We start from the raw sequence: 16,304 nt of genomic DNA on the forward strand, positions 1-16,304 counted from the left end.
AAAAGCTACTCAGAGAAACTCAGGATAAAATGTCCTCTTTTATTTCCTTAACCCTGCTCCTGACCTGGGAGTGTTATGAGAAAAAGGAAAATTGTGGGCAATTATCATGATAATTACAGGGGACATTCCAGGGACGAGCTGAGACTGCCAGATACTGTGTGTCGGTGTGTGTTTGTGTGTCCCCTCCTCCTCCTTTCCCTTCCCTTCCCTTCACAGGCTCTTAATGTTAGATAGAGTCATTACACACTGAGAAAACATATTTAGCAGGCCCACCTCAGCATTTCAGACAGGTGTGTGTGTGTTAAGTCTGAACCCAGGTTTCACAGTGTGTGAGAGTCAGCATGTATGCTTATGCTCTATCCCCTAACTGGGCCGGCCCGGGTTGCTACTTATGTCCTGAGGTGTGTGTGTGTGTGTACATGCACACGAGTGTGTGTTTACATTATTGCGTGCATATGTGTCCGTGTGTATGTATACAATGAGAAAGTTGTTGTGTCTCAAGTCTCTCTCTGGGATTGTTTAGTGTTTTCTCCTGAAATGACCTTGCCAAGAAAACAGCACTTTCACATGTCACATCTCATTTCCATAAGTGACCTAGCAAATACAAGGAGCACCGCACAGCGACAGCCAACAATGCACACATTCACCACCCTCAGCCCCGACTCTCGGAATGCCGCACGGAAGGAATGCTGAAGCACGGAACTCAGAACATACTTCGGGGAGAGGAAGCAACTAGAGATTATAAAACAAAGTGGGAAAGTTCTAGAGGCCTGAAACCATCTAGGTGTTTAAGATTGCCGATGATAGGAAATGGTCTCAGAGTGCCTTGAGATCAATATGGGAACGTGGTAATAATGTTTCTGTGATGTGGGGTGTTCTGAGGCTGTGAGTGTGGATCACTCACCATACTGGCATGAGCTTGATCAGATAGAGGCCATCACACATTACAGACACAAACCCAGAGAACTGGCCATGGCCTTTACAGCTAACCTGTGGCGGGTGGTGGGTCTGGGTTTCTTTCAAAGACCCAGCCACCTAATCGCCCCATCAGGGGAGGTAACAATTGGCAAACATTTTAGTAATTTAATAAATTGTGCCAGTGACGGAATTAGGCAGAACTGAAACTACAGAGTGGACAAACACACAAACAACTTTTACAAGTTACACATCTAATAGGCTGCATGTTAAAGAGAGGATGGACACATGCTATACCACCATGGAACCAAATGCTCCAGACGTTTCGAGAACGCTCCATCTTCTTCACAGAGCGCCAAACACCCAGCTCATCCATCAAATGAAAGATGTATGGGTTTTAAAGCACACAACTCTCTGTAAAACACTAACATGTGTCCTGCCTGCCTCCCCTAATCTCATCTGCTGCTCCATTAATCCCACAGAGTGTCGTTACAAACGGCTTGATATCCAAATGCTAATGTAAATAGACAAAAAAGGGAACATCCTCAAATCTTGTTTTAAACGGCTGCAGTGCCATTGTGTACCACTTTCATTGACTACAGTCGAAATTAACACAAGCTTCTCTCAAAATAAATTAGGTATTTATTCGTTGTGCGTCAAAGTTGTGTGTACCACACTCTCCAAGCCTAAAGTTCACAGTCAAGCCAACAGTATTAAGATTCCATTGAGACACAGAGACAGACAGAGAGAGTGATGGGTGGGTATTATCTGATTGATTGATTGTGTTTACGACTCTGAGACAAAAGAAGAGGAGATGAGGCAGGAGGAGCGATCCAACAGCTCTAATGGTGTCAGAATGGTGAAGTGAAGGCTAAAGGAATGCCCTCCTGAAGACCAGATGGAAAAATAATGGTGTTTTTTTTACGTCAATATCTGATTGTGATGCCAGTCATTCTTTAGTTCCTTCTTGGAAGGTCTGGTAGATAGCACTCTAAAACAGTAGGTGTGATCAACACTCCCTCAAAAAATGAACATAGTAGACTCAAAGACAAGTTCAGTATTTCAGGATTCTTAACAAGAAGTCCAGTTGATCCACCAGGCGTCTAGAGTGAGAGTGGGTGGTCACGAGTTGTATTGATTTGGTACAGGGCAGTCGACTGGATGGCATGGCACCGGAAGAGCCAGACACCCACACAGGAGATGATGCCCATGGTATGGAGAGTATTTTCCACGGCACAGTCACACTTAATGTGAAAACCAATCCACAGAGAGAGAGAGAGAAAGAGAGAGAAATAAAGAGAAAGAGAGGAGAAAGGAAAGGAAAGGAAAGTGACAATGATCCTGTCAGGTTCCTGGCCGGGTGTTTTGACAGCTCCTAATGATGCTTAACAATCTGGGGATGGATTGTCGGGTGTCTGGGGGTCTGGACGGACGTCTGGGCGGAGTGAGGTGCATGATGGAAATGGCTGTATCCCAAATGGCACCCTGATTCCCATTTATCATACTTATTTTCCCAGGGCCCTGGGGTTTGGTTCTGGTCAAAAGTAATGCACTATAGGGAATAGGGTGCCATTTGGGATACAACCAATGTGGCAAGGTGGTCGACCAGTGTCTTTTCCCAGTCTTTAAAAAAAGGGAAAAACTGATGCACACAAAGAAAAGGACAACAGATAGAAAGAAGAGATGGACAGACCGTCAGAAAGACAGACAGACAGACAGACACAAAATGTAGAGAAAGATATAGTGCTGTAGAGATGAAGGGATCAAGAAGACAATGGCACAGAGAGAGCAGTGGAGGAGAGTGAGCCATAAAAAACATAAAACAGCAGGGAAAACACAGCAAGCATTTACATCTGCATCATCACAGGGTTTAAAAACAGCCAAATGAGAGGAGCAGGACACATCAACCACAGCCTTTGCTTGAGTCCCAAATGACACCATATTCTCTATATAGTGCACTACATTTGAACAGGCTCTGGTCAAAGTTAATTGGTGCCATTTGGGACAGCCCTGGATTCTCCCTAATGTTTTCAGATTATCCAACGGTCAGACCTGATGCCTGCGGTATCTCTGTTGATTCATTTTTTACTCCTTAACAACATTTTTTTTTTAAATATATTTTCTTTTCAAAGATGCTGGATGAAGATAGTGTGGTGAGGCGTGTGTGTCTCTCTCTCACTCGGCTCCTTAGGCTCCTGGCTCTGGGAGGTTGAATTGTGTAACACCAGTGCTTCTCTCCCATCCTGGCAACTCCTGCTGTTGTCTACAGCGCTTATATTAGGCAGTCTGTACTCAGCCTCTATCACCAGAAGGCCTATGGGCCCTGGTAAAAAGTAATGCACTTTATAGGGAATAGGGTGCCATTTGGGACGTAGACACAATATCCCAGTACTCAGGGGAGACTGAAGTTGGTCTTGACGCAACTCTTGCGTTCGTTCCACTCAAATGTAGTTTTGGGTAACCTTATCCAAAATAACACATTCTTCCAATAAAGAAAAACGGCTGGCCTTATTGTTTATGCCTCTCTCTATTCAAACCCAATTATTTCATTGTCCCGACATTGGACCTAATAAAACAAAATATTTGGGTTACAGCGGGTGCCAAAGTATGGACTGAGGGGGGGAACAGAAAAAAGTCCCCTGAAAAGAAAGATGGGAGTTTTTATGGTATGAAGTCACGGTCTGAAAAATGATAGCAATTAAATCAGAGCTACCGAATACAATCCACTCAGCTAATCACAATTAAGTTAATGGATGAGTCACCAAGAAAGGCCTCAGCATGCTAACTATGATACAGTCCCCTGAAGACAGAGCCAAAACATGCAAAGAGAGAGAGAGAGAGAGAGAGAGAGAGAGAGAGAGAGAGAGAGAGAGAGAGAGAGAGAGAGAGAGAGAGAGAGAGAGAGAGAGAGAGAGAGAGAGAGAGAGAGAGAGAGAGAGAGAGAGAGGAAATAAATTACCTCAATACTGTATAGTATGACCAGCCGTATATGATGTCAAGTGTGAGAATTTCAGGCTGATTATGTCAAATTGCAAGTTAAAAGGCACACCCAGGCCTCCCGAATGGCGCAGCGGTCTAAGGTGCTTGAGGCATCACTACAGACCCGGGTTCGATCCCAAGCTGTGTCACAGCTGGCCGTGACCGGGAGACCCATGAGGCGGCACACAATTGGCCCAGCGTCGTTCGGGTTAGGGGAGGGTTTGGCCGGCTGGGATTTCCTTGTCCCATCGTGTTCTAGAGACTCCTCGTGGCGGGCCGGGCGCCTGCAAGCTGACTTAGGTCGCCTAACTGGACGGTGTTTCTTCTGACACATTGGTGTGGCTGGCTTCCGGGTTAAGTGAGCAGTGCGGCTTGGCAGGGTAATGTTTTGGAGGACGCATGGCTCTCTCCTGAGTCCGTAGGGGAGTTGCAGCGCTGGGACAAGACTGTAACTACCAATTGGGGAGAAAAAGGTGTAAAAGTACTTAAATAAATATAAATTTGGTGTAGAATGAAGACCCTACACAATTTGGGGCCTTTATTGGCAGAAATGCTCAAATTTCAGCATGGCCGCTACACTATTGCCTTAATGGTTTCACTCCTCATTGGCTGACATAGCCAAGAGATAAAAGGTCAAATCACTCAAAGTGGGATCCTCCTCTTCCCAAACCTTATGTCTGAATGATCGTTTTCTGTTATTTGATTTAATTTCAATACAGGTCTATCTGAAATAAAGCATTTTTCAGTTAGGGTTGCAGGTACAGTAATGATGATGCCATATAGATATTGTAATATTTGGATTGGATATCTTACAAAGTAATTACAGTTATTTCCTCATTGCAAAGCTATGGGTTATTATAAGTTACCCAGCCCTGGTTGTGGTTGTGGTTGTGGCATGCAGACTATAGACAGACTATGGCCACAGTGCTCTCTCTAGTCTAAAGTCAGTTAGTGAGTCACCCAGAGTAGTGAACAAGAGTGGTCAACCAACCCACACCGTTCTCTCACAGTACTGCTGCTGCAGGGGAGTGAGGGCTATCGTGTGAAGGTCTGGCAGGAGCGTGATTACAGAGAGAGGAACACTGGGAAATGAAGGCAGTGGCTCTTTGAGATGGCCCAGAACAGACCGAGACCAGACCCAGACCACAGAGTGGGCAGCATCCCTGAACTGGCTCTCTCATCAGCATAGGTGCTAGGCCCTTCCCTCTCCGCCCGAGTCGCCACCAGCTCGCCTCATGCAAATAGAATCATCACCATAAAACGTTCAGACGTGACATTTCTGGGAGACAAATAGCGGGTGGCCATAATTTGGTCGGAGGCTCCATTGGAATGTATTGTTTTGTTTTCAGTTGCAGGCAGCTAACGAACACAGGAATCCTCCTCCTCTACCACTGCCAAGCCTCAATTAGAGCAGACCACTGAGATTAGAGCCGCAAGTCTACCCCGGGTCCTTCAGGCAGTGAGAGGGCAGCATGACCCGACCATGAGATTAAACCACATTGTGCTGAGGGACGGACGGAGAAGACAGACTCTGAATGGTCAATAGGCTTGGACCCCTTTACATTACATAACTCTGTACAAGTATAACACATTTTATAACACTTCAGTGTTTTGTCAACATCCTTTGACACTATTGTACTGTCAAAATAACAACAACAACACACATTGTAAATGCATGTTTCAGAGTTGACCTCTCAGGATCCAAATACATTCAGAGGAGAAAAACAAGCTGACATGTAGGAGGCTAGTGAAAAATACAACCTGACAATTAAACCTGACTGGGGCCTGTGTGTAAATCACAATATGGTTTCTGAGACGTGACCTTACTTACATCAGCCCTAGTAGTAGTAGTAGTAGTGGGCGGGACTACAGTAGCAGAGCAAAAACAATAAGGAGCTAGAGAACATTCCAGAGCCTGAGGGACTGACTGAGTGAACTGAAAGCCACTTATTACAGTGACCAGCCGGGGGAAGGCTGGAACCCAAAATTACTTTAGGTGTGTTCTGTTCCTCTCCGGTTCCCTGAGGTGTAGTTGGGGGGCGGGCAGGCCCAGAGCCAAAAAAAAGGTCTGAGAAAACCTCAACGGAACCTCAACATAAAGCAAGACCAGCCAGGAAAGGACACCACTGTTATTGTAGCGCACACACACACACAGAGAGAGAGAACAGACCAGATCAAAGAGGGCCATGGCCTCCACACACAACAAAGTGTGGCACTCTGATGACAGAGCGCCAGCCCGGAGGGGGTGGGACAGGAAGAGAACTGTCATGCCAGACAGAACACTGAGGTCAGGACAGTGATGGGGAGGGAGGGAGAGAGAGAGAGAGGGAGGGAGAGAGAAAGAAAGAGATGGTGAGAGTGGTTGAAAGACTGGATGAGAGAGAGAGAGGGATGGAAAGAGAGAGTTGGAAAGACAGGATGAGAGAGAGTGTGAGAAAAAGAGAGGATGCAGAAATAAAGGGTGAGACAAAGAGAGAGAGAGGATACAGAGAGTGAATGAGAGAGAGGATGCAAAGATAGGAGAGGAGGGGGTGAGAGACCAGACACACCAGCTGACCACATAGAGGAGTGGCTGTTCCTAGCAGAGCTTGTGTGTGTGTGTGTGTGTGTGTGTGTGTGTGTGTGTGTGTGTGTGCATTTGTAGCATGTGTGTGCGTGTGAAGCGTGTGTGTATGTGAGAGAGAGCAGAGCAGAGCAGGGCTGACCAGGGGAATGTGTGGTATGTCTCTCAGTGGGGAGAGGAGGAACTGGAGCTGCCATCCAGGAAGTAAAGAATGAGCGTGAGAAAGGGAACCAGGCCAAGACCTTGGTTGCATCCCAAATGGCACCCTATTCCTTTTACAGTGCACTACTTTTAAACAGAGCCTATAGGTCGCTGGTCAAAAGTAGTGCACTATGTAGGGAACAGGGTGCCATTTGGGATGCAGACCATGCTGCTGCTACTGATGTTGTTGTTGAGGTCAGACATCGCCATGTGGACGTGAACTGGGAGCGTGATGAGAGCACGACAAGGGAGGAAACCAAACAGATACTGTTCACGGGCCAGACTGATTTACAAAACAGTACACACAAACACTGTGAGTAACAGTGCAGTGCTACTGGGCAGACAGTTTCAAAGTGTAGGGAACAGGTTCGCCAGACTCCAGGTACAGAGTAGCACCATCCTACATTGAAGAAAACAGGGAACCTGTTGTTGTTGTTGTGAGGGGGACTTATGAGAGGCTCCTTGTTCTTGACCAGCCGTATGATCTTCACTGACTCCTTGTCATTGTGTATGTGTGTGTGTGTGTTGTGAGACTTGGACTTACGAGAGGCTCCTTGTTCTTGACCAGCCGTATGATTTTCACTGACTCCTCGTCATCATCAATGTCATCGGGCAGTGGAGGCAGATCGGGGTCATAACTCTTCTGGGCCACTGTGTCATGGACAGACAGAAGACTCTACGGAGGAGAAGAAGAGAAGGGGGATGAAAGAGGAAAGGAAAGGGGGGGATGAGAGCAGAGTGATAGAGGAGGTGGCAGGTAGCTTAGTGGTTAAGAGCGTTGTGCCAGTAACCGAAAGGTCACTGGTTCTAATCCCCGAGCCGACTAGGTGAAAAATCTGTCGTTGTGCCCTTGAGCAAGGCACTTAACCCTAATTGCTCCTGTAAGTCGCTCTGGATAAGAGCATCTGCTAAATGACTAAAATGTAAAATGTGAGGTAGGTGGAGAGGAAAGAGAAAGAGAGGGGTTAAAATTCACAATTCAAAGCATAGATCCCTATACAGAGACTATGTGCAGTTAACAACAGTACAAACCCATACTACAAAGAACTCTTACAATAACCTGAGGCCCTTTCAACTAGAGAGAGAGAGAGAAAAGGCAGACAGAAACAGTGTCCCGTGTGGCTCAGTTCGTAGAGCATGGTGCTTTCAACGCCAGGGTTGTGGGTTCGATTCCCACTGGGGAACAGTACGGAAATGATGGCACTCACTACCGTAAGTCGCTGACATAGCCGAGGTCAAACCACTCAAAGTGGGATCCTCCTCTTCCCAAACCTTATGTCTGAATGATCGTTTTCTGTTATTTGATTTAATTTCAATACAGGTCTATCTGAAAGAAAGCGTTTTTCAGTTAGGGTTGCAGGTACAGTAATGATGATGTCATACAGATATTGTAATATTTGGATTGGATATCTTACAAAGTGATTATAGTTATTTCCTCATTGCAAAGCTCCAGCACACCTCATGCAAATAGAATCATCAACATCAAACGTTCAGACGTGACATTTCTGGGAGGTTGTGGGTTCGAATCCCACGGGGGACCAGTACGAAAATGTATGCACTCACTACTGTAAGAAGGTCTGGATAAGAGTGTCTGCTAAATTACAAAAATGTAAATGTAAACAGAGAGGGGAGGAACAAACTCCTCTGATGGTTGTGAATGGCTGTGCCTGCTGCCTGCCTCAAGTACCTGTTGATGGATTTGATTTCGTTAAGGTCCTATTATTCTAGCTACATGTGTTAATTGCCATTAAGGCTCATCGTCGGACTCATAGATCTTCCTGAATAAAAGGAGGTTAATGCCGCTATGAATCATTGGGGATGTTGAGGTAGACAGAGAAATGAAGGACCCTCCCCTGGCAACAGCTTTGAGTTTCCAGAGAGAGAGTGTGTGTGTTGGGACGGGTCCCATGGGAGCGCTAGCAAGCTGATGTTCAGCGACCGACAGAGCGATGAGCAAAGTAATGAAGTTCTCAGCCGCCTCACATATTTCACACTCTCCCAGCAGCAGCAGAGAGGAGAAAGAGGGTGAAAAACGAGACGACACAGACGAGAATGATTGCATTCAGAGATTCATTTTTCAAACTATTTAACGGCTCTGTGTCCTCTCCAAATGCTGCTGGAAACGAACAGTGTTTCCATGAAATAAAAAACATAGTCTAATCACGTGCCAGAAAGAGGAGGGTGAGAGAGGAGAGAGGGAGGATAGAGGGAGGAGAGAAGGAGAAGAGCAGTCTATTTTATGACATGGGAGCATGCTACACTACAGCGTTCAAGATGTTCCTTAAGAAGACCAGATGAGATGAGGAGGAGGAGGAGGAGAGACAACTAGTGTGCTGTGCCCAAAGCTCCACTGTGACTCCACCTGCATCAGACACACAGCCTTCGTCTAGTCACCCTGAGGCCAACACTAATGGATACTGGCTTTAACTGTGTGGCACATAACTGTGTTACATTGACTATCTTTTGTCGTCATGTTTGCATATGGTTCCTGGGAGCAGTGGAAAACAAATGTCCTAATGTGAGGACAAATAATGTAATAATTGTAATAATAACAACTCTCCACACAACTCTAGAACAGTATAATAACAGACATTCTACTAGCCAGTGAATTAAACCAGCCTGCAGCAGACCGTGCTCCATTCAGAGCTGAATAAAATATTACAGAACAAATATTTTCAGAGGAACGCGCTCTCGATTTGCTGCGGCCAAATCTATTTTTCAGTTTTTCTTTGTTTCTTCTCCAACGCCTTTAATGTGGCGTTGTATCGAGTTTCCAGAGTTTCCGAAAACACCGCCGACAAAACACTGCTGCCCTGTGCCGATGTGACTCCGGAGAGAGGAGCGGAGACGGTTTTCACTCCGAGGATAGACAGACGGACGGACACACGCAGTGTCCTCCACCTCCCTGGTGAGGTGTCGCTGTCACTCACAACACCTGATCTGGTTCGTCAACAACACCGAGGCATGTTACTATGTGCCAATCACAGCTTATTCCTGTTTCAACAGGACCTGCTTCTATATCCTTAGAAAGCCCTGTGGCCCACAGAACATAACTACCTATCACAAAAGCACTTCCTTAACCCAACCCAGCTCACCTCAGGCCTCACAGCTCTCCCCTCCTACCCTCTCCTTTTCACAGCCCTGTGTGTGTGTGTGTGTGTGTGTGTGTGTGTGTGTGTGTGTGTGTGTGTGTGTGTGTGTGTGTGTGTGTGTGTGTGTGTGTGTGTGTGTGTGTGTGTGTGTGCGCGCACGTGTGTGTGTGTTTGCTCCTACCTCTACACCCCTATTAGTCTCACGTTACCATACTGCCAGTTCTCTAACATCAGGAAGCCTGGAAACCACAGTTCGATCCCTATCCATCACAGCTAATATCCTGAACACTGAGTATCCTCTCATCGATGCCCACCACTTCCTCCATCAGGGCCTAGTTGACACTCACCCCAGCAGCCCTCCTGTCCCGACAGCTCGTTACAGCCTGGCCGGTAATGCCTTGGAAAAACTCCCCATCACAACCACTGAGACTAGCAACAGGACCAGGCTAATAGGTAGCACATGGCAGAGGCAGGGCAAATCAAATCAAATTTTATTGGCCACATGCGTCGAACAGGTGCAGACATTACAGTGAAATGCTTACTTACAGCCCTTAACCAACAGTGCAATTATTTTAAATAAAAAAGTAAAATAAAACAACAACAAAAAAGTGTTGAGAAAAAAAGAGCAGAAGTAAAATAAAATAACAGTAGGGAGGCTATATATACAGGGGGGTACCGGTGCAGATTCAATGTGCGGGGGCACCGGCTAGTTGAGGTAGTTGAAGTAATATGTACATGTGGGTAGAGTTAAAGTGACTATGCATAAATAATTAACAGATTAGCAGCAGCGTAAAAAGATGGGGTGGGGGGGGCAGTGCAAATAGTCAGAGTAGCCATGATTAGCTGTTCAGGAGTCTTATGGCTTGGGGGTAGAAGCTGTTGAGAAGTCTTTTGGACCTAGACTTGGCACTCCGGTACCGCTTGCCGTGCGGTAGCAGAGAGAACAGTCTATGACTAGGGTGGCTGGAGTCTTTGACAATTTTGAGGGCCTTCCTCTGACACCGCCTGGTATAGAGGTCCTGGATGGCAGGAAGCTTGGCCCCAGTGATGTACTGGGCCGTACGCACTACCCTCTGTAGTGCCTTGCGGTCGGAGGCCGAGCAGTTGCCATACCAGGCGGTGATGCAACCAGTCAGGATGCTCTCGATGGTGCAGCTGTATAATTTTTTGAGGATCTGAGGACCCATGCCGAATCTTTTCAGTCTCCTGCTTGTGGTGGCCACCCCTTGCTTGTGGTGGCTGCTGACACACTCGCACATACACACACACCAGACACACACAAGCACACACACATGCAGACACACACACACACAACCGGCTGCCACCGTATGGAAGCATTCCTCTGGGTCAACGGCAGTCAGCAGGTCCTGTTATGTCTCAGAGCCAGTGTTCTGTGTGTGTGTGTGTCTCCAAATCGAATGTAGAGCTGATATCCTTGTTGGAAATGAACCATTCAGCTGCGTTAGGGCAAGACCGAGGCGGTTTCATAAATGGCACCCTATTCCCTATATAGTGCACTTCTTTTGACCAGAGCCCAGTACTACACTATATAGGGAATAGGGTGCCATTTGGGATGCATGCCGGGATCACACGCTGGGTTGGGTTCGGCTCGCCATGTTTTAGGGTGCGCTCTGGTCAAAAGTAGTGCACTTTATAAGGAGTAGGGTGCCAATTGAGATGCAACCTTCTTCTTCTGAGAGCTCCAGCCCAGCGATGCGGTAGGCAGAGACACCCCGACCCACTGCCAGCGAACCCCCCAAACCCTTCCCCCCGCCCCAACAGAACAGAAAACACAGTTCCCCCCCATCGGAAACAGACGGCCGTCAAAATTAGCACTTCATATCATTGTCAATATTAGTGTTTCTGAGGAGGCTAATATGGGTAGGAGATGTTTTCTCATGTGTGAATAATCATAAAAGGGAGAAAAGAGGGGGGAGGTGGGGGAGTGTGTGTGTGTGCGTGCGTGCGCGAGTGAGAGGGGGGTGCTTTAAGAAGCTGTGATTTATGTCCCGCCCTAGGAATGGATCATTTCATAATGGAGAGTGATACTGTTACTATCGCACAGAGACACCATTCAGAGCCCAGGCATCTGCTTGTGTTTTACATACAGACTCTGTGATTTACATGGAGCTGGGTAGGTATCGGGTGCCACGGCAGAACGGACAGATCCCTATCCAGCCATCAAGAGAGAGAGAGAGAGAGAGAGAGAGAGAGAGAGAGAGAGAGAGAGAGAGAGAGAGAGAGAGAGACAGGGGTGGGGGGTGGGGGGCTTAAAACCCACAGAGAACCAGCCGTTGCAGCGTTTTAAAGCCACTCAGAAGAGACAGCTTCCAAACCTCAGTCAGTGAGTGTGTTACAGTCAAAGTGTTCCCCCTGGCACCAATCCCCAGTGCTGAGCTGGGCTAGCTGCTGCTGAGGTTAATCTATCGTGCTTCTGCTGCTTGGAGCTAGAAGACTGTCGGTGTGACGGTTTACCCAGGGAGCAGTAAAGCCGGGTAAAAGGCCCAAACTATACAGGCACCAGCCAGCCAGAGAGGAGGGAGGGAGGGGAAATGGGGTAGGTGTGTGTGTGTGTGTGTGTGTGTGTGTGTGTGTGTGTGTGTGTGTGTGTGTGTGTGTGTGTGTGTGTGTGTGTGTGTGTGTGTGTGTGTGTGTGTGTGTGTGTGTGTGTGTGTGTGTGTGTGTGTGTGTGTGTGTGTGTGTGTGTGTGTGTGTGTGTGTGTGTGTGTGTGTGTGTGTGTGTACACGCTAGGGCAGTTGTGGCCCCGTGTAGCTCAGTTGGTAGAGCATGGCGCTTGCAACGCCAGGGTTGTGGGTTCGTTTCCCACGGGGGGCCAGTATGAAAATGTATGCACTCACTAACTGTAAGTCGCTCTGGATAAGATTGTCTGCTAAAAGACTAAAATGTAATAAATGTGAACTGTTCAACCTGTCGCCCCCTCGGGCCAGCAGGGGAGTGGCCCCTACCTAGCAGCCACAGCGGCCGCAGTTATGATGGATTCACACACACACACACACACACACACACACACACACACACGCGATGGATTCCCCTGACCTCCATTTGTTTCCTGTGAGGGGGTCCATCTGACTCCATTCATCTTGTAACCATTGTCTTTCTGCCCTGCTGTACACAGACAGGCTCCAAGGTGTTTTTTCTGGCAGTGTTCTGTCTGTCTGACACCGTGACAGCTGGACTGATTGAGGAATCCAAATATCCCTATCTCCATCACACAAACACACACACAACCTTTGAGATTTAGATTTATGTCTAACAAGAGAGACAGAAGGCAGCCAGAGAATTGTTAAAAGGAGAGAGAGAGAGAGAGAAATAAGCTTTTAAAAGCTTCAAGAAGTGCTGCATCCGTTTGTGTGACATCATAGCTGTCTGGCTGACCTGTGGATGAACAGAGCAGTGATGTATCATAGAGAGGACACAGAACCTACGGATGTGTCCCAAATGTCATCATATTCCATATACAGTGCATTACTTTTGACCAGAGCCTTACGGGACATAGCCTACAGTAAAACTAGGAGATTATGTCATTGTTGGAGGGCGGGAGATGGAATAATGAAACAATGCACTAATACGAGATTGACTGAGTACAATGTAGAAAGATGGAATAAATATGGAGTGTGTAAGGGAAGGAGGAAAATAGTGAGTGGGAATGTTCTCTGTTAAGCTGATAAGTGAGAGAGAGAGAGAGAGAGAGAGAGAGACAGCGAGAGAGACAGCGAGAGAGACGGAAAGAGTTGGTGTGTGTGTGTGTGTGTGTGTGTGTGTGTGTGTGTGTGTGTGTGTGTGTGTGTGTGTGTGTGTGTTACCTTGACGTGGGGTTTAGCCAGTAGTTTTAGCAGCTCTCTGATTTCTCCACTGGCACCTTTACCCTGCAGTTCCTCAGACAGCTGAGAGAGAGAGCGAGAGAGAGAGGGAGAGAGAGAGACATTTCATTGAGAGAGGGAGAAAGAGGGAGATAGAGAGAGAAATAGAGAGAGAGAGGGAGAGAGACATTTATTTGAGAAAGGGGGAGGGAGAAAGAGAGAGAGATAATCCAATTGAAAGAGAGAGGGAGAGAGGGAGAGCGAGAGAAAGAAAGAGAGAGGAGAGAGAAAGAAGGAGAGTGTGTTAGCATTAATATAGTCAACTCAGACATTCATACAGCTGACTAACAGGGCCAGGTTAACACACATACACACAAACAAAAACAGGCCCCAGCCATGTTCTAGAGATAATCTGTCCAATTTATGCTGAGGGCCACCAGGCAGCACCTTAATAATCTCTACTCCAGCACAAGAGCCATAGCCAGGGGCCCAGGCACAGACCTAGACTGAGGCCCTTCTAACAGGCCCTTGGTGGGCTGCTGCCTGGACTAGGCCCGTGGTTGTCTGGTTGTCTGGGGGGGGAGCGCCCAGACAAAGGGCTGCTTGTTAGTGAACGGGAATTAGGAGAATAACCACCTAAACTGCGTCTGTTCAACGAGCACCGGTGAAAAATCACAAGAGCTCTGAGAATCCTCCCATTGGCAGGGGTGAGAGGATGTGTGTGTGAGAGGACGAGGGAGGAGGGGCGAGAGGAGGTGTGTGTGAGAGGACGAGGGGAGGAGGGGCGAGAGGAGGTGTGTGTGAGAGGACGAGGGGAGGAGGGGCGAGATGAGGTGTGTGTGAGAGGACGAGGGAAAGAAAAGAGGACAAAAACTCAGACACACCCTCCCCCACCTGTAAGTTGACTGGATGTGTGTGTGTGCGCTTCTGAATTCACAGTAATGGGGGTCTCAAGCCCCCCTTCACAGACAGACACACACACAAACTATTGTGTGATGATGACACCGACAGCAACAACTCTTGAACTATAGGAAAAGAGGGGAGGTTGTTTGACTAATGACGTCCAGGGTGAGGTAGAAGGGCAGCAGGGGTGAAGGAAAGATGGGGGGCCTGGGGGATCCGTGGGGGCCTTCGCACCTCCTCTGTGACAGAGACGCGTGTCATGGAGGGGGTTCTCCACTTGCCCGCCCCCCCAGGGACAGAGAGCTGCCAGGGGGTTAACAGATAGCCCAGTAGACCCAGTTCAATGTCACAGAGAGAGAGAGAGAGAGAGAGAGAGAGAGAGAGAGAGAGAGAAAAAACCAACCGTACATTTCCAGGCCCTTTTATTGTTTTATTAAAAGGTTTAGCTCATAACTCACTAGGGATGAAAGATGAGGCATGTTTGACAACATACTATACACTACCTTCATGCGTCTACTCTAGAATCACACTTTCCATTCTCTCTCTCTTCATCTGTCTGTGTGAGAGGAAGAAAAAAACATGATAGGCTACTTTGTGGATTGTGGCTGAGCGTACTTCATTTGTAACTCCATGGCCAGCCGGCCCACACTGGTGTGTATTTAGACAGGCCTGATGTGGAGCACTGAGTTAACAGTTCCCGCGGCCCTGAGAACCGATTACGTTATTTGAAACACAAATAAAAACCAGCGTCTGGCTGTAACCGACGCACAAATCTTGTTCAATTAAAGCTTGTCTTTTCATGATTTAATTTGACACCAGATGTTTCCACAACATTATCTGGTTAGGAGAAAATGTTACTTGTGTAAATGCATGGTTCTGTCTCTTGGACATGATACGTCTCTTGGACAGCGCCATCAGAAAGGGCTTGGTGCTGGATGAGATTATGAAATGTAAGACATTAATGCAATGCTGGTATACTACAGCTTCAAATGGGTCAGGTTTGTCCACCCTAATGACAGTTTCAAAATGTCATACACTGACAATATTTGTCAGTATGCGTTCACCTCTGTGTCTTAAACACTTTAAGTATGAAAAATGTATGCACTCACTAACTGTAAGTCGCTCTGGATAAGAGCGTCTGCTAAATGACTAAAAAAATAATTAAGGTGAGACACAGAAGCCACCTGACATTTGATGTTCATCACTTGTACATATATAGCACTGTGACTGTGGAGTGGCAGTCAGCGGCTGTCTATGAGCTGTAGAGAGAGAGAGAGAGAGAGAGAGAGAGAGAGAGAGAGAGAGAGAGAGAGAGAGAGAGAGAGAGAGAGACTCTCTGGGCCCACCCGGTGGCCAGTCTGGGGAATGACAGCCTCTCATCTCAGACAGGAGAGGATGGGAAGAGTGAGATAGTAGCTGGGAGCTGTGGCCTTACTTGTACAACATGTGTGCTTGTGAGTTTATGTGTCTTTTATGTGTGAGTATGCATGCATGTGGTTGCACGCATGTGTTTGTAATATTATTTCATTAAGCCAGCCAGGTAATGATCATGTTTCATGCGGTCTGTCCTATAGCAGCAGCAGAAAAAGGTCTGGTGAGTCTATGGCTGCAGTCGTCACCTGCTGAGACTGCTAACACACACACACACACACACACACACTAGAGGTCTGGACTTGTGGGTCTGTGGCTGCAGCCGTCACCTGCTGAGACTGCTCTAGACAGTACAACAGGGCAAACAGGGGTTGAAGAGTATTTTATGTTAGGCAATAAATTAAACCTCCATTACCGAAATTCAACCCCAAAATGAAATTCACCAGGAGCTCCTCTAC

The 16,304-nt window shown here is 47.2% G+C and overlaps 1 protein-coding gene across 1 annotated transcript in view; it reads right to left on the reverse strand.

The window, feature by feature from the left end:
• Positions 1–16,304, reverse strand: part of LOC121570013 (MAGUK p55 subfamily member 7-like) — a 255,999-nt gene that overhangs the window by 106,444 nt on the left and 133,251 nt on the right. The window contains exons 6-7 of the mRNA XM_041881459.1: positions 13,576–13,656; positions 7,203–7,334 (exon numbers count right to left, since the gene is read on the reverse strand). Of these exons, the coding sequence (XP_041737393.1) occupies positions 7,203–7,334; positions 13,576–13,656 (213 nt within the window). The remainder of the gene's footprint in view (positions 1–7,202; positions 7,335–13,575; positions 13,657–16,304) is intronic.

This window comes from Coregonus clupeaformis, chromosome 7, assembly GCF_020615455.1.
Source record: "Coregonus clupeaformis isolate EN_2021a chromosome 7, ASM2061545v1, whole genome shotgun sequence".
In the NCBI taxonomy this organism is placed as follows: Eukaryota; Metazoa; Chordata; class Actinopteri; order Salmoniformes; family Salmonidae; genus Coregonus; species Coregonus clupeaformis.